At 38.7% G+C, this 16,367-nt stretch overlaps 1 protein-coding gene across 6 annotated transcripts in view; it reads right to left on the bottom strand.

Moving 5' to 3' along the window:
* DOCK9 (dedicator of cytokinesis 9) overlaps positions 1–16,367 on the bottom strand; it is a 115,819-nt gene that overhangs the window by 94,259 nt on the left and 5,193 nt on the right. For 4 of the 6 annotated variants that reach the window (XM_088523337.1, XM_088523333.1, XM_088523332.1 and 1 more), the window contains exon 1: positions 10,050–10,602. The exons of the other annotated variants lie outside the window; for them this stretch is intronic. In XM_088523337.1, the coding sequence (XP_088379463.1) occupies positions 10,050–10,211 (162 nt within the window). In that variant the 5' untranslated portion in view covers positions 10,212–10,602. Of the gene's footprint in view, positions 1–10,049; positions 10,603–16,367 lie in introns of those variants that run through there. 6 annotated transcript variants of the gene reach the window in all.

Raw genomic sequence — 16,367 nt, forward strand, 5'->3', positions numbered from 1 at the left:
TCTGTAGTATGAAAATCAGCAGCCATCCTCTTACAGACTAAAAAGCCTGCTCTGAACTAGAAGCTTGGCATTTGGGAGTGAATGGGTGTACCAGCTGATTACAGCCGATTATAAGCTCTCTGTGTGACTCAGTCATGAACAAAAAGCATAAGCCTACCATGCACCAAAACATATTTCTAGTACAGATGTTAGCACTTCGGTCATTGACAGTTTTATAAAATCACATTTGAAATGTTCCTATTCGTTCCTAAACTAAAAATAAAATAAAAAGGTGAAGTGGAATGGAGAGCAACATGCCACGGAAAATGAATCAAGCCTCTGTTCTTAACCCACTAAAGTTAAGGTTCACATGGCCTAGCACTGCTGGAAGGACTGTTGAAGGACTATGTTGATATGGAAATGAGCAAATGTAGCCAGCCACAAAATTATGTAGCACACAAGAATTAGCTTTGGTTACAGATTTTCAGATATGAATAGAGCTTCATAAAAAAAATCTTGAGGTACAATGGACCACTTTTCCGAATATCTGTTGCAGTATCACACGTGGAAGTATACTCTCAGGCAAAGTTACTTAAATGACTGGATCTGATATGGCAGCTCTATTCTGCTATATAAACAAGAGCAGTTGAAATAATACTAAGACAGAGGCTCAGAGCCCTCTGGGTCTTGTCACTAGAACAACTTAAGAAAAGATTTAACAAGAGGAGGGAGATGAAGAAACACTAAATAAATAGTCCCACGGTTCTCTCAGCACTGAGCTGAGCAACATAGTAACTATTCATGCAGATCTCCCAGCTACTGGCGTGATCTGAAACAGTTTTTCCTCCCTGAAACTACACTTGGTTTCTCACCAAAAAGCGACACAATACATATCAAATGTAAGCTTATTCTGCAGATGTTGTTTTGGCCCGTGTGCTTAACAGGCTGCTCTTCTTCTCATAGCTGCCCTTTCATTAAGGCTGTGGGAATAGAATGGGGACTTTATTTCTGACACAGAGTTGCAACTACCCTACAGGTTAAAACACTACATATAAAACAGTTTCCAAACATTATTTGTGCATAGGTAGAGGGCATATTAGACTGTATATGCATACAGCATAAATCTATATATAAATCTGTAAATTTGTATAAATCTATTTCTGTTAGGAAGCAAGGATAAGAAAATAGTCATTCTTTAGTAGCCATACTTGAAGCCCTAACAAGCATATATTTTGAAGCCGCTACCCTCATTCAATTCTCAACTCTCCACCCTTTAAAGCTTCTCATTTCTTAAGATAGCTAATTATTACACTTCATTATAATTGATACCCTAATTTAACCTGACATCCTTTTATGTTATTCTCTAACAGAAATCTCCTTAATCTGAATAACGCGGAAGAATCAGGAAACATATGGAGAGGTTCATATCTCCTTTCTGGCTTTGCTTACCCTCAGGGTCAACGCAAGCTGTTTATATCCCTTTCCTTGCCCTTAGCCCACTTAGGGCCTTCTTGCTTTCCCACCTGCATTAGGTATCTTGATTTCTGCTCACTGCAGCTATGAAATCAAGTCTGAGTAGTAGTTTGCCCACCCTGTCCATCCCACCCTCATTGCAGGCACATTTGCAAAGCAACGCCAGAAACAAATAATAATAATCTTGACTAACAGCACGTTAATTAATGATTTACTATGCTTCTGTCTTTCAAAACGCATCAAATATTTGAAATATCTACTTTCTAAGCAAGATTCCTTCTAACATATAGACATGAGACTCCTGAAAAAAAAAAGTGGTCGACTACAGCAAATATTAAGAAATCTTCTTTGTGAGTGAAGTAGGAAACCAGCAGTCTAGTTGAATTTACAAAAACAGATCTTCCTGTGTAAATCAAAGTAGACAATAGCTCAAGAACATTTAGTTTTTCTTTGCTTTTATTTTGGACCAGCTCCTTTTGTTTTAAAAAAACGGAAGTACAGAACAGCTTAGACTAAATTATAATGGTACAATTTAAGATCTGAGGATGCAGCTGCCAAACAGGAACTTATTTCATTTAGATGGAGCTGCAAATGTACTTAACTCTATCCAGAAATGTGTGACTTCATTCTGCTCAGAGTACTTGCAAACACTCAGGGTAATAAGGAGTTAAGAATACTTATCCATCTTTAAAATAGTATTTTAGTTTAATTTAACAAAGGCTTACAGTTTTAAACTGAAACATCATTATAGCCTGTTCAAGGACTGCTCTTTCACATGTCTTGATTACTTATATCTCTTTTAAACCAACCATTTTCTGATTCTTCTCAAAAACAGGATGAAAGACAAGGAAAAATCCAGTATTTTTACAACTTCAATTTTAAGACACAGAAATTATTTTTTTCTTAACAAATGGTTAATGTAAAAATGTCCAGTTGCATTTCACTAGCACACAGAAATATCCCACGGAGAGAAATTCTTTTACTTAATCAAAAGCGCAATGCAGTATTGTCCAAGCTATATCACAGAATCCCAGAATGGTTGAGGTTGGAAGGCACCTCTAGAGATCATCTAGTTCAACCCCCCTGCTCCAGCAGGGACACCTAGAGCACGTGGCACAGGGTGGCATCCAAGCGGGTTTGGAAGATCTCCACAGAAGGAGACTCCACAGCCTCTCTGGGCAGCCTGTTCCAGGGCTCTGTCACCCTCACAGGAAGGAAGCTCTTCCTCACATGGAGGTGGAATTTCCTGTGTTTCAACTTAGACCTGTTACCCCTTGTCCTGTCACTGGCCACCATGAAGAAGAGTTTGGCCCCATCCTCCCTACATTCTCCCCGCAGGTATTTGCACATGTTGATCAGATCCCCTCTCAGTCTTCTCCAGACTAAACAGGCCCAGCTCACTTAGTCTTTCCTCACACAGTAGATCATCCAGTCCCTTAATTATCTTTGTCGCTCTATGCTGGACCCTCTCTAGAATTTCCACGTCTCCCTTGTACTGGGGAGCCCAGAACTGCACCCAATACTCCAGGTGCGGCCTCACCAGAGCTGACCAGAGGGGCAGGATCCCCTCCCTCCACCTGCTGGCAACGCTCCTCCTCATGCAGGCCAGGATCCCATTGGCCTTCTTGGCCACGAGGGCACATTGCTGACTCATGGTTAACTTGTTGTTAATCAGGACTCCCAAATCCCTCTCCACAGAGCTGCTTTCCAGCAGGTCAATCCCTAATCTGTACTGGTGCCTGGGGATATTCCTCCCCAGGTGCAGGACCCTGCACTTGTCCTTGTTGAACCTCATGAGGTTCCTCTCTGCCCAACTCTCCATCCTGTCTAGGTCTCTCTGAATGGCAGCACAGTCCTTGGGAGTGTCGGCCACTCCTCCCAGTTTGGTGTCATCTGCAAACTTGCTGAGGGAGCACTCTGTGCCCTCATCCAAGTCATGGATGAACAAGTTGAAGAGCACTGGGCCCAGTACTGACCCCTGCGGGACACCACTGGCCACAGGCCTCCAACCAGACTCAGCCCCATTTACCACAACCCTCTGGGCTCTGGCATTAAGCCAGTCCTCAATCCACCTCCACTCATCCGGTCCACACTTCCAGAGCTTTTCTATGAGAAAGTTATGGGAGACTGTGTTGAAAGCCTTGATGAAGTCAAGGTAGACAACATCCGGGTCTCTCCCATTGTTCATCCAGCCAATCACTGATCATAGAAGGCTATCAGGCTCGTCAAACACTACTTTCCCTTGGTGAATCCATGATGACTACTCCTGATCACCTTCTCCTTCACATGCCTAGAGACGGTCTCTAGGATGAGCTGCTCCATCACCTTTCCAGAGATGAAGGTGAGGCTGACCAGCCTGTAGTTTCCCGGCTCCTCCCTCTTGCCCCTTGCAGACTGGAGCGATGCTGTTTTTTCCAGGCACCTCCCCTGCTCTCCATGACCTCTCAAAGATGATGGAGATTAGCTGAGTAATAACTCCCACCAGTTCCCTCAGCACTCTTAGGTGCATCCCATCCGGCTAATACATTTATGGGTGTCCAGTTTGCCTAAATAATCCCTAACCTAGTCCTCCTAGACCATCGGAAAGTCCTACTCTCTCCTGGTTCTCTCTCTTGTCTCCAGGCTTTGTAGCTCATGGGGCAAACCTTAGCAGTAAAGACAGAAGCAAAGAAGGCATTTAGTAACTCTGCCTTCTCTGCATCCTCTGCCACCAAGGCACCCTTCCCATTCAGCAGTATGCTAACATTTTCCCTAGTCTTCCTCTTACTGCTGATGTATTTATAAAAGCCCTATATATACACACACCTATATACCTATATATCCATATATATACACCGCACCCGATGGACTTAATAGTTAAAGTCTATGTGCATTTCCAATATAGAGGACTTAGCAACTACCTCAAAAATTTAATCCATAAAAAAATGATGAAAAGCAGGAGTTTAAGACATGTTGAAAGTTTATCAACTTGCTACAGGACCTGTAATTTTAAATCACAGAAATGCAATAAAAACAGAAGCAGGATCCTACTGCATTTGTTGTAGCAGATAACTATGTGAATAAGTCTCAACACAGCAAACTAAACAAGCACAAAAAGAATGCCAAGCACAGAAGTTAAATGACTGTGCTGCCAACATGGATCCCGAAATTACACAAAGTTACTAGCAAAATAGAAGCCTACCTGAACAGTAACGCAGATTATGGATACAACACATTTTGTCTTTTTGCAAATACTGGGTGTAGGAAGGTCTTTCCCAGTGCACAACACCACCTAATGAAGTGTTAGTGATGGCAAGAAAACAGGCAACATATGTGAAGTTCCTCTGAACTTGGAGGGAAAAAAGATCAGCTAGCTACTCTCGCTGTAATAAGTGGCTAAAAATTGAGGCACTAAGTTTAAGGACATTTCATTTGGAGCCAGTTCCATCTACAGTCTGTATCAAGATGACTCAAGTCAATAATCCCTGTTGAGTGGCAGGTATCAGCATTCCCTGGAAGCACCAGCCACAAACACCAGCATCAAACCTTTCTCTGCTAACTATATCAGTGACTTGCTGTGAACTGGAAAGCACTGTTGCTTAAGCTGTGGCAATCATCCACGGAAAGAGTAATCCTCCTGAAGGTTTGCATGTTCTAGATATGTGAAGAGAGGAGAATTTGACATAATTTACTGAAATCCTTTGTTTGTCCTTAACCATTTTGGAGCTCTTTAAATCCCATGGCAATTCACGGCATCTTATTAGCTAACAACTTTGAAAAGAAAATGGAAGGAAGTGGGGACTCCTGGCTTTTTAGTTGCTGCTGCTGCTCTCTTTGGCCCCACCCTCCCCCTACCCTTAAAAAAAAAAAAAAAAAAAAAAAAAAAAAAAGGGAGAATGGTTCAAATAAATGTATGGACCCACTTTAGCACAGTGACAACCACCCTTCAGAACCAACACTTCTTGCTCTCATCTGTATTAGTAAGAGATACTTTTGCGTGGCCCTCCCACACTTGGGACACCTTGCCTTGCAGCTATGTTGAAGGCAGAGCATTTAAAGTGTCAGTGGATGATTCAGTGCTGCAGCTATACATATCTTAAAAGTGCTAAGTTTCTTAAGGGCCAACGGATATGCACTTGCTCTGGAAGAATATATTGAGGAGAAAGGCTGAGGCATCGGAGAGCAGATGGAATAAGGGCAGGCAGTTCACTGACAGAGTCACTGCTAAACACATCATACCCAGATGGAATAGAAAAGGTCACACTAAAGTCAGTCAGTTCTGGTTCATCCTATGGCAAAAAACTGCAACCCTAACACCAAAGTGTATGTTTCCCACCCCCCAAAAGGGAGTACATTTTCTAGTAGGAAAATCACTCTGACTTTACAAAGTGTAAGACACAAAATATGAGCGAGTTAGACCTTAAATATCTTCTCATGAGGTCAACACACTAAGTAAACACTCTTATTTTACTCACTTCCCACAACTAGGTCATGTTTGCACAAGAATTGACCCTACTCTAGAACAGGTAGCATCACTATTCCTCTTTTGAGATGCATCACTATAGAATTATACCAACTTCACACTTTTTTTAAGGTTTCAATTAAAACTATCTATCTTCAAAGTATTATTTTATGGAGAGATTCAAGATAGAGATGTTGGGATCGCACAAAGAAGTTCAGTCAGCGTGCAAATAAATCAAGGGCCACAACACTGGGGTCACAATGTTTTGGATAACATGTTTTTTAAAAGCCATTCATTTCATGCCATAAGAACCTGGCCAGCCAAAGCTGTTAACACCAATCTGGCATATCTTGTTACTGTCCCTTCAGGCAGACATCACTACTGTGACAATAAATAAATAAGTAAATAAAGACAATCATTAACACATCCCAGTGTTAATAAAGGAAAAGACTGACAAGCACCACAGAAAGCTACACAAAAGTTATTCAGTAACACCTAATGGTTACATTGCAGTAAAGTTAACAAGAACAACGACTAAGAAACTGCAGCTCCTAAATTAAAAGGTTAGTGGTTCTGTTTCCAGCAGGCGTGTAATCCATCATATTAACAGCTAGACATAGACTTTTACAGCACTTCTTTCTTGTAATTGTACAAGTGTAAATGTTATTTAAATCAAGGATATTTACCATAACAAATTTAAAGAATGAAAAAAGTTCCCAAAACCATTAAGATAGACTTTTTCTTGGTTTTGTTTTCAGTAAACACTATTAAACCATCTTACATAACCAAACTATCATTGTAGAATGTTTAATAAGAGAAATGGTAGTGTTGCATAGTCCAGAAAAGCCATCTAAGTAGAAAAATCTCAAACAAGAAAAATTGCATTTTTTCAGACAAATTCAAAGCAAAATACCGAGTTGTGCTCTTCAGCTTAATCTGTCTCCCTTTAAAAAAAGTCTCTAACTCCTCCATCAATCTTGCTCGTATACTTAGCTAGCCTCTATTTTCATAAGGCTGCAAAGAGCCTTATTAGCAAAACCCTAACTTTATAAATTTCATCTTAGTATTATTGTCATCATACCATTTTCCTTGCTTATTTTCCATCTTCATCTACCACCCAAACTCTGTATTTAGGTCATGAACAAAGCAGTAACACATCACAGTTACCAAGTAAGATGGTTCAAGCATACAAGCTAAGATTCTTAAAAAGTATCTTTCAACTTTCAATTTGCTAGTTTCAACAAACTAAGCAAATGGGATTTTTAAAAATGTTTTTAGAAAATAAATTTGCCCTGGGATAACATATGGAGAAAATATTTTTTGAGGTGAGTAGGGGGCTTACTTTTAATAGCATCTCAAACTAAACTTTTGGTCTTTTACTAAACTGTTGGCTTATACCAAGTGATTGAGGGATCCTAGTGATCCTGTAAACCCTGGGCACCAGAACAAAATAAGGGTATCTGGCAGCCTAGAAAGACTCCTGCACTGAAGAAAAGATACAGCATTTTCATTGCAAGGTCAAAGGACACCACACGGAGATAAAAGTCTACTCCTAAGTAGAAATTCTCACCCAATCTTCACTTTATCACAGAATGGTTAAGGTTGGAAGGGACCTCTAGAGATCACCTAGCCCAACCCCCCTGCTCCAGCAGGGACACCTAGAGCACGTGGCACAGGGTGGCATCCAGGCGGGTTTGGAAGATCTCCACAGAAGGAGACTCCACAGCCTCTCTGGGCAGCCTGTTCCAGGGCTCTGTCACCCTCACAGGAAAGAAGCTCTTCCTCACCTGGAGGTGGAACTTCCTGTGTTTCAACTTGTACCCACTATCCCCGGTAAAGAAAAAAAAAAAGAGCAGAGGTAGTTCAGAAATTTTAGCACAGACAAACAAGTAGATAAGTGAAGTCATACACCCACACATACATCTGCTGCAACAAGTACAAAAATAAGAAAGAACACAGAAGTGACACGCTGCCTTTCTCTTTTGACCTTAACCCTACAGCTTGTGTTCTGAGGAAGGGGATTCCTGGGGTCTTCGCCTCACAACGTGGCTTCCTAGTGAGAAACAACACGTAGTTTCTCCTCCTAAAAGCCTTGTTAAGTTCACCTGTTTAGCAAACAATGGCAAAAAGCTGTAATTTAAGACTTATACTTAGATGAGTTTTGAAAAATAACATGTCATGCTGCAGACCGCATCTTTCCCCCTGTCCCTAGTCTACAGAGAAAGGTGGTTTTCACTGCTAGGTGCAAGTCAGTAACAACTGCTTCCTGCCCTCAGCCAAGGCTCAGAGAGCAACTGCCAGTTCCAGCTGGCACTACTGAGAAGAGCAACTTTTTAAATGCAGGGCCTTCTTTGTTTGTTTTTCTTCCTCCCTTCTTCCCTTAAAAATCCGAACTTCTGCTCTTACAGACTATGTTAGACCAGTAAAATGAGCAGGAAGTCATTTTGACCCCTCAATTCCGCATACTCTTCCATATTAACCTTTCAACATTTATCCCAGGAAGAAACTTATCTCGATCCACTGCTTCCAGTTACATAGAGCTAATAGTCATACAGGAAAATCTGAATAATCAGTATTGTTATTTAAAAGCATGTGGAAATTTGGGGGTAGAAAAAAGCCTAAGTGACAGACATGGAACTTAAGTTGTAAATAGTAAGCCAAGCATATTTTGTACAGCCAAATTAAATAAAAATATCCTTACAATAATACCACAATAAACAAAGAAAAAAAAGTTATGTAATACAAAGAAATCACTGCAGTCCACCTTACAATAACTCATATTACATTTTAAAAAACATTTCCTCAGTCATCTATTTAACTGCATTTATGTCCAGTAAAGGTTTTAGGTCTTGAGTTCAACAGACTGCAAAGCTCACTAAAAATATTTGTTGGTTTGAGTTCAACAATGTCTAGCAACCACATGAATCAGGCTCACTTAAAAATGGCTAACAGAATAAAAAGGCTTCTAAAACCTAGAGGAAGCCATTTTATTCTTAATATAAAACAGTACTCATAATTTATAAAACGCTGTACTATTGTGAAAAACAACAGACATATATATACACACATATATACACTCTAAGTTATATATATTAAGCATCTGAAGAGAGTTCAGGTGATTCAGTATTCCTTCCTGGAGAATTACTTTTTATTTATACATTTATACAGATATAAAATAGATCTTTTCTTCTTATATCTGAATTCAGCAAGACAGATTTAACATAGAGATAACAAAGCTGTAGGAAATTTCTAAAGGCTTTCCATAACTGCAGTCACATAGCACATGTATCCAAACAGGCACCACTTGTCAAAATCTGCAGTTATTTCAGTGCACCACACCCCTCTTATTGCAACTACCCTGTCAGTGACAAAGCAGTTAACAAGTAACTCCAATTTTTTTTAAATAAATATGTCAGCCCTTAACTCGCCCACTTCCGAAGTGCTGCACAGCAGCTATTGCAATTCCACCCCCTCGAGCCTAAATGCAACACAGCTGACGCACACGTGCGTCATTAACCTGGGGGGTACAAAGACCAACATCTCATTTTAAAGGCTGCTTTCTGTGAATCTGTGAAACACCTAAAAAAGGCTCCAGGGAACAAAGCCGATTCAGAGAACTACTCCCTTGAACCATTTTTTTCTTCTAGAATGCTCCTTTATCTCTGTCAGTAGTTACATGGAAATAGAATATAGTTTGAAACAAAAAAAAACCATCCAAATCCATCTGACAAATAAACCTTACATCCTGGGTTACTGTTTTTACAACGATGCATTCCTTAGTTTTTCCAGAAAAACACAATCCTCCATACTTCACTTTAAGTGCCAAAGACAAATATATTTCACAGGAATGCATATAAAGATCTAACAGCAGACAGTCTTCTATACCAATCCTGTTTATAGAGCATAAATTCTTAAAAGCTATTAAAAGAAAGCTAAATAAATATACATGAAACACATACAAAGCCTAAGCTTTGCGATTCACACTCGCATGCACACGTGTATTACATGCCACATACATGCAGTAACAACACTAAAGTTGAATTCATCTTTGTAGATGAATTCAGTAGATATTAGAAAAATAATAAATAAACATGGTATCCTGCTTATAGTTTAGCCTTCAATTAGCAGATAAAATTATTAAGAAGTTCATATTTACCAGAGATGAATGAAACAATATTCCTGAATCTTCATTTGGCAAGCAGAATGCCGTATATTCAAGGGCATTGTTTTCTCCTTGCTGTTTGCAAATATACCCACAGTTTCTCTCAAAAACTGTACGAATGCCTTTAAACAGAACCACGCTGGTAGTGCAACCCATTCCAAACGTGGTGAATTTTGCATTTCTAGCAACCCTGATTGCATTTGTAGAATGGCTTCTTCCCTCGCTCAACAGGAATTATTTTCTCGGGCTTCGCAGAAATATTTTTTGATATCATCTTCATTAGGTCCAATACTCAGTATCTCTTTCGATTAGAAACCATCAGCTATTGCTGCTGCAATCCTATCTGCTTCAGCCGAACACTGCCAAAAATCCAGGCATGGAAGACAAAAATCAGAGAGTACTGAAAAGCAAAGGCTACCTCAGCTGCAGGAGGTAGTAGGCTTCACCATGTGCTATACTCCACAGGAGAGATGAAAAGATACTCCAGAGGGTCAGGGAAATAGCTCCTGTTTTTCAAAGATCCTTGGCACATAATGAAAGATGAAAGGCAACTGCAAAGATGCTGCTGCAGCTTCTGCTGCCAGTCACAAAGAATCCTCCTCGGCAGCAAGGAGCCCTCCCACAATGCTCCGCACAGAGCTCGGGCGAGCAAGCAGCGCTTTGCTTGACCTAAATGTGCTTCTCAGAGCTCACAAATAGCAATTTCAAAAGCAAAAAGTCAAAATGTGAGGGAAGAAACTATTAGGTTACTGCTGCTATGGAGACAAACAACGTGTTACTGTGTAAACCTACTTTAGCAAATTTATATGCTGGCAGCAGGCTTTTTTTCTCAGTTCAGGCAACCCACACAGGACCTGAAGGCTGACAACTGTCTGCTCTTCTGTCTTTCTTTCTCCTGTGCAAAAGTTCCCAACTGACAGACATTGACTTTTGCTAGTCCTTGATGGCAAATAGTCAATAGTCATACTAAAAAGAACACAGCTGAGCGGATATCTAGTTCAGAACAACATCCACCTCTGTAACAAAAATAGTCTCAAGTTTTAAATACATACCTTTCTTGATTTTATAATGGATCCCTTCCGAATTAATGCAATTTATCACTACAGGATTCTGTTCTACAGACTATACTAGCATCTGTGACTCAAAAAAGAAAGGTTATATAAATTTTTAAAATCTTTTGTAACCGCAACTACATGTAAAGGCCAGGAACTTGTAAAAGTAACTATCCCAGTCCACACTATGGTAGCATTGATCTTGACAAGAGTTCAGTAAGTTTCATATTTCTGCAGACCTAATCCACCATAAAAAACAGCTGCGTTTATTTATTTTATGTCACCCTACTCACCAAAACTTCTAAAAACCTGAGCTAAATTTTTCAAAAGGGCATGCATAAAAATTAAAAAAATCTTAATGAGAATGATGATTATACTTGGAGTATTGAAAATGCACTTTCTAGAGTGCCATTCCATGACAAATACTTCAGATACAGAAAAGGACTTCCTTTAGAAGTAAGCAAGCAGAAAAATAGAACAGTTAAATGATTGTCTAAGGCTATTAAAAAAATTGCACAGACCTGAAAAGATGGTTGGCTACAGCCTGCCTCCAGCCAATATTTCAACAGAATTATTTCAGTGTTTCTGCTGGATTATACAGACACATTATGGAAGTGTATTTGCATGTGGTGATGGCTTTTAAGCTGTCAGTCTCCTTAATTCCAAGTTACAAATTGGTCAGAATGATCTGGTGTATTTAGCTTCTTGCATGCTTATTCTATTTTCTGAAAGAAAAACCCTAAAAGTCTTTTATTTATTTATTTATTTTAACATAAATATTTTTAATACACAAAATGATGGTTTCTTCTCAATTCGTAAAACTCAGTATCAATCAAAATTCACGTTAAATGAGATCAAAAAACATACAGATGATAGCACTACTAGGTGTGTGCTGAGTATATAAGGGCACAACAATTTATGTTATCAACACGGTTCTCACTAGACACATTCTTACTCACTCGTAAAACTGGGTGAAAGAGTGAATTTACAAGCACACAGATGTTGCAATGCAGTTAGATCAAGCCAAATGAAAAGGAGTGAAGAATGAAGGGAAAGAATAAACAGATTTATGATATGAATAACAGTTTTTCCCTTCAAGCAAATTAAGTTATCTCAAGGAAATGCTTAGATGATATAGTGAGTTTTAGATAAATATTCAAGATGTATTAGCACTTTTACCTAGCATCCAGCTTGTTAATGCATCTCAGTACACTTCCATTTCTAACCTAAATATAGCATATAGCGGCATGCAGATACATCAGTTAAAATAAATGAATAAAAATAAAAATCAATATTTGACAGTGATCCAAGTAGTTCCTTCTAGTTCCGTATTCTCAAAGGCAGCAGTTAGCAATGTTAAGTTAGTACATTGCACATTCTGTAAGTAATAAAAATTGTGTTAAGGCAGTTTTATATGCAAATAGTAAGAAAGAGATAGGATGAGCGGAAAGGTGAAAATTTGGCATGAAGGCTGTTCTGAAGTGCACATTCGTAATCATGAATCTTCCATAGTTATGTCTCTGTACCTTCTCCTGTCTATCCTATCCTCTTAAAAAAAACACTATGGACCACTGTGCTCTGCTCTATTTACTAAGCTAGAACAAAGACATCTCTGGAAACATATGACTGCAAATATCACATCCCTAAACCAGACTGCATGGCTTATATGGGAGAGAAACAAGTTTCTCCTTGTTTCTTTGTTCTACTGGACCTGTACTGTACCAAAAAGAAACTGTGTGGACCTGTTGAACAATATTGTTCAATAATTGCTTACGGCCTAACGACCAGCCCTCCTCTGACTGCAGTAACTGCTTAAGAATCACTTTCCACATGGAAGCTGAAGGACTTCAGACCGACATACTAGGCAATTCTGTGACAAACACGACTGAATTCTGGCAAGCAGAATCATAGGGGTACAAAGCAAATGTGCATGCTAGAGCACAGACAGTTGTAACCACTCTTTGTATGGTTCAGTTTCATATCAGTTGTCACTTACAAAGGTAGAAGTTTTGGGGAAAAAAAATATTTGGGTTGATTTTAAATCTGCAGCAGCCCCTACAAAACCCACAGTAACAGAGGAGAATTTATAAGAGGTAACTAGATAGGACTTAACAGTTGAGAGAAAACAGAGCAGAACTGTGGAGCCCTTCCAGTGGAAGATGTTACTCTAAAACAATATGGATAGCACCATCATCAAGCAAAGCATTTCATAATGACCCAGGCCTGTATCTGCAAGAGAACATAATTCGGGCAGTATTTAAGCACGTAGGTCCTATTTTAAGAGCTACAAAAACATGCTGAATAGCTGTGTTGAGAACAGCATGCTTGGATTCCCATGCAATTAAGAGAATCTGCATACACAGCAAGGCCTTAAGCAGAAACTCTCAAACAGAAGGAAACACTACTTTAATACCAGCAATGCTGACTACACTTCAACAGCATGGTCACAGATTGAAGACCAGACCCAGTATATCAATTGTATGAGATGTCCCTAACATCAAAAGTGAAAACAAAAGTTCTCCTACAAAAACTGGAGCAAGATTTAGTTTTCCTAAGGAAGCAGTCATAGCTAGCTAATGTCACAAGTTTCTTTTAATGTCAAACAAGGGAATGAGGGCTAATAACCAAAACACTCTTCATTAACTTAGATAAGTGGGAAGGCAGCATTACTGATGCAACCCAAGAAAGATTGTTCCAAAGATTTTAATCTTACACATACATGTTACATATGTACACAAACTCAAAATCCCACCAATTAAATATCATATAGCTCATAGCTGGGAGCTGAAAAAAGTCAATTTTCTCACAAATTAGTTCTCCACAACAATACATTTTCATCCAAAGATAAACACTGGGAGTTGTCAATAAAGCATGCACCAGAAATTTAAGCTTAACTCAAATATATAATTAATCTGTACATAATAGAACTTTAGAAACTTGTCCAAGACAGTCTAAACTGAGCAAATAAACCTAAAATAGTGACTGTCAGACACAGTACACCTATCTCAAGACATAATGTAAGATTTCGGGTATTGAAATATGCTCATGGTACTCCATCTAGTGGTCACATAGCTTTCAGTTTTCTGAAGTTTAAGTGATGATTCTGGGCTCCAAAACACTAAACACAACATAAGTTTATTAGAAAGCTACAGAATAAGTCACTAATTATAATTATTTTCAGTAATACTTATGAAGCCATACTAGAATAAATAAAAGCACAGTAATAAAAACAAACCCCACATTTAAAATCCAGTTTTGAGCAACCCTACTGTGTTCAGGGAAGAGCTCAGAATTTTGGGGTACATGCATCTTTTTATACTTTTAATTCTTCTATATTCACAAAATTCAAGTCTTTTTCCTCCCCATTACTAGTTCAGACAGGAACATATTCCAACTTCCTAGACCATTATCTGCCAATATTACGCTAAAAGTATTGACCCTTGAACTTTACTAAGCAGTCTTATGACCTACCCAGATAGCAGACTGCAAGATTTATCTTTTTTTTTTTTTTCTCCTTATTGGAAACTTCTTATTTCATGGGAATAAAAGCTTACTGAATCATGCTTTATGCTATAAATGGAAACAAATTTATATATAACACTGTTGGGCCATATGAGGCCACATACAACACCAGACAAATAGCTCTAAAGTCATAACAAGCTTGGCAAGCAAAACTCCCAAGCCAATTTCTCCAGGAAACTAGAATTGCATCCCTCAAATAATTCCGCTGTGTGCCCTCTCTTTTGAGCAGCCTTTTGAAACTTACTAAAGATTGGGTTCTGTTACAAATTTAAACTCAGTCCCTCTTGGATTGCAAAACAATAAGAATGAAGTTTACTTCAATGTCCTTAAAAGAAAAGATACTACTACTACTTTTCAGCTAAAGCACCTCCTAAATCAGATGACATTCAGCTGCATGCGAATTAGTGTCAGGGCAAAAGAGGTTGCAAATAAGCCTGGCAGAAATAGGACTGAAATACCACTTATAATCATCTCTGTACTAGGGGCAAATGAGGAACAGGCTAGATGACCATCAGGTGACTTTTGGACTTAACGTCTTACCCTGTCCACAGCAGGGCTCTGGCAAAGAGCAATGCTTCTTAAAACACCGAAGGGAAGAGACCCAAGTATTAGAACAACAGTAGGAAGTAGCACTGGCAATGCCAACAAACTAGGGTATAGATGAGTAACTTTTGCATACTTCAAAACAAAGCCTCTTTCAAAATGTTAAGCCTACAGTGCTAGCATTTCCATTTGCCTTTTAATTTCTTCAAAAGCCTGTTAAAATGACACCAAGAGCTATCACATTAAACTTTTCCTCTCCTACTAAACTCTTTCTGAAGAAATCCTGTTTTTCTTATTCCTGCCAGCTGATGAAGAGAACCTATGCCTTGCATAACCAGTAAGGTACAAAGATCTCATACCTTTTAAAACTTCAAAATTAAAGTATTCAAAGACAGCTGAGGTCCTGGATGTGCAAAGTGAAACCAAATTAAACATCCACAGAAGTTATGCACACTGAATTCCAGGCTCCGAAAATCAATATCCTCCACTTGTGATACCATATAAACAGCAATGTGTTGTATTCTGTCTTGATATAACCAAATATTTAAGTGTTTTGATACTAAATACTATAAAAGCATGATATACTCTGACTATAACATGTAGTCACACTTTGTTCAGAGATTAACTTTATATTTGTAAAATATAATCAATAGCTACAACTGAGTCCCAAAGCAACAGACAAGGATTATTTACAAAGATGTATCTACGTTATAGCCCTTCCTGAATTCTTGTAGTTTTATTCAGCTTTAATCAGCATTATTCCACCTCAGCTTTGCTCTTGCCAACTTAATTCTTTAAGGCTTGGAAAAATAAAGAAGTGTACTTCACATTTTTAATTATCTCTGTTTGAGGTCACTTGATACTCCCACTATATCAACAAATATGTCCCTTAGAATCTTCAAGAGACACTATTGATCTCAACTTGTATTTAATAGTGCTTATCCACAAACCCGTTTGTCTCTGAAAATTTTAAACAGGCTTACAAGAGAGAGGTGCCTTTTAGGAAACTGAACAGCTTTATTGCTTTAGTGTCCCATATTTTTCCATATCTAGGCTTCTTATTTCTTTTTTTTTTCCCCTAGAATTATTGCCAGAGGAGACTTTTCCAGCATACTGCTGCTGAAGGAGAGAAAAAAAAAAGTCACATTGTATCATTTTTTCCTCATTTAGTCAGAATAGACTGACAGACTGAAAA

This window comes from Tinamus guttatus, unplaced genomic scaffold, assembly GCF_059628265.1.
Source record: "Tinamus guttatus ecotype Peru unplaced genomic scaffold, ASM5962826v1 Tinamus_guttatus_pri_ptg000180l, whole genome shotgun sequence".
NCBI lineage: Eukaryota > Metazoa > Chordata > Aves > Tinamiformes > Tinamidae > Tinamus > Tinamus guttatus.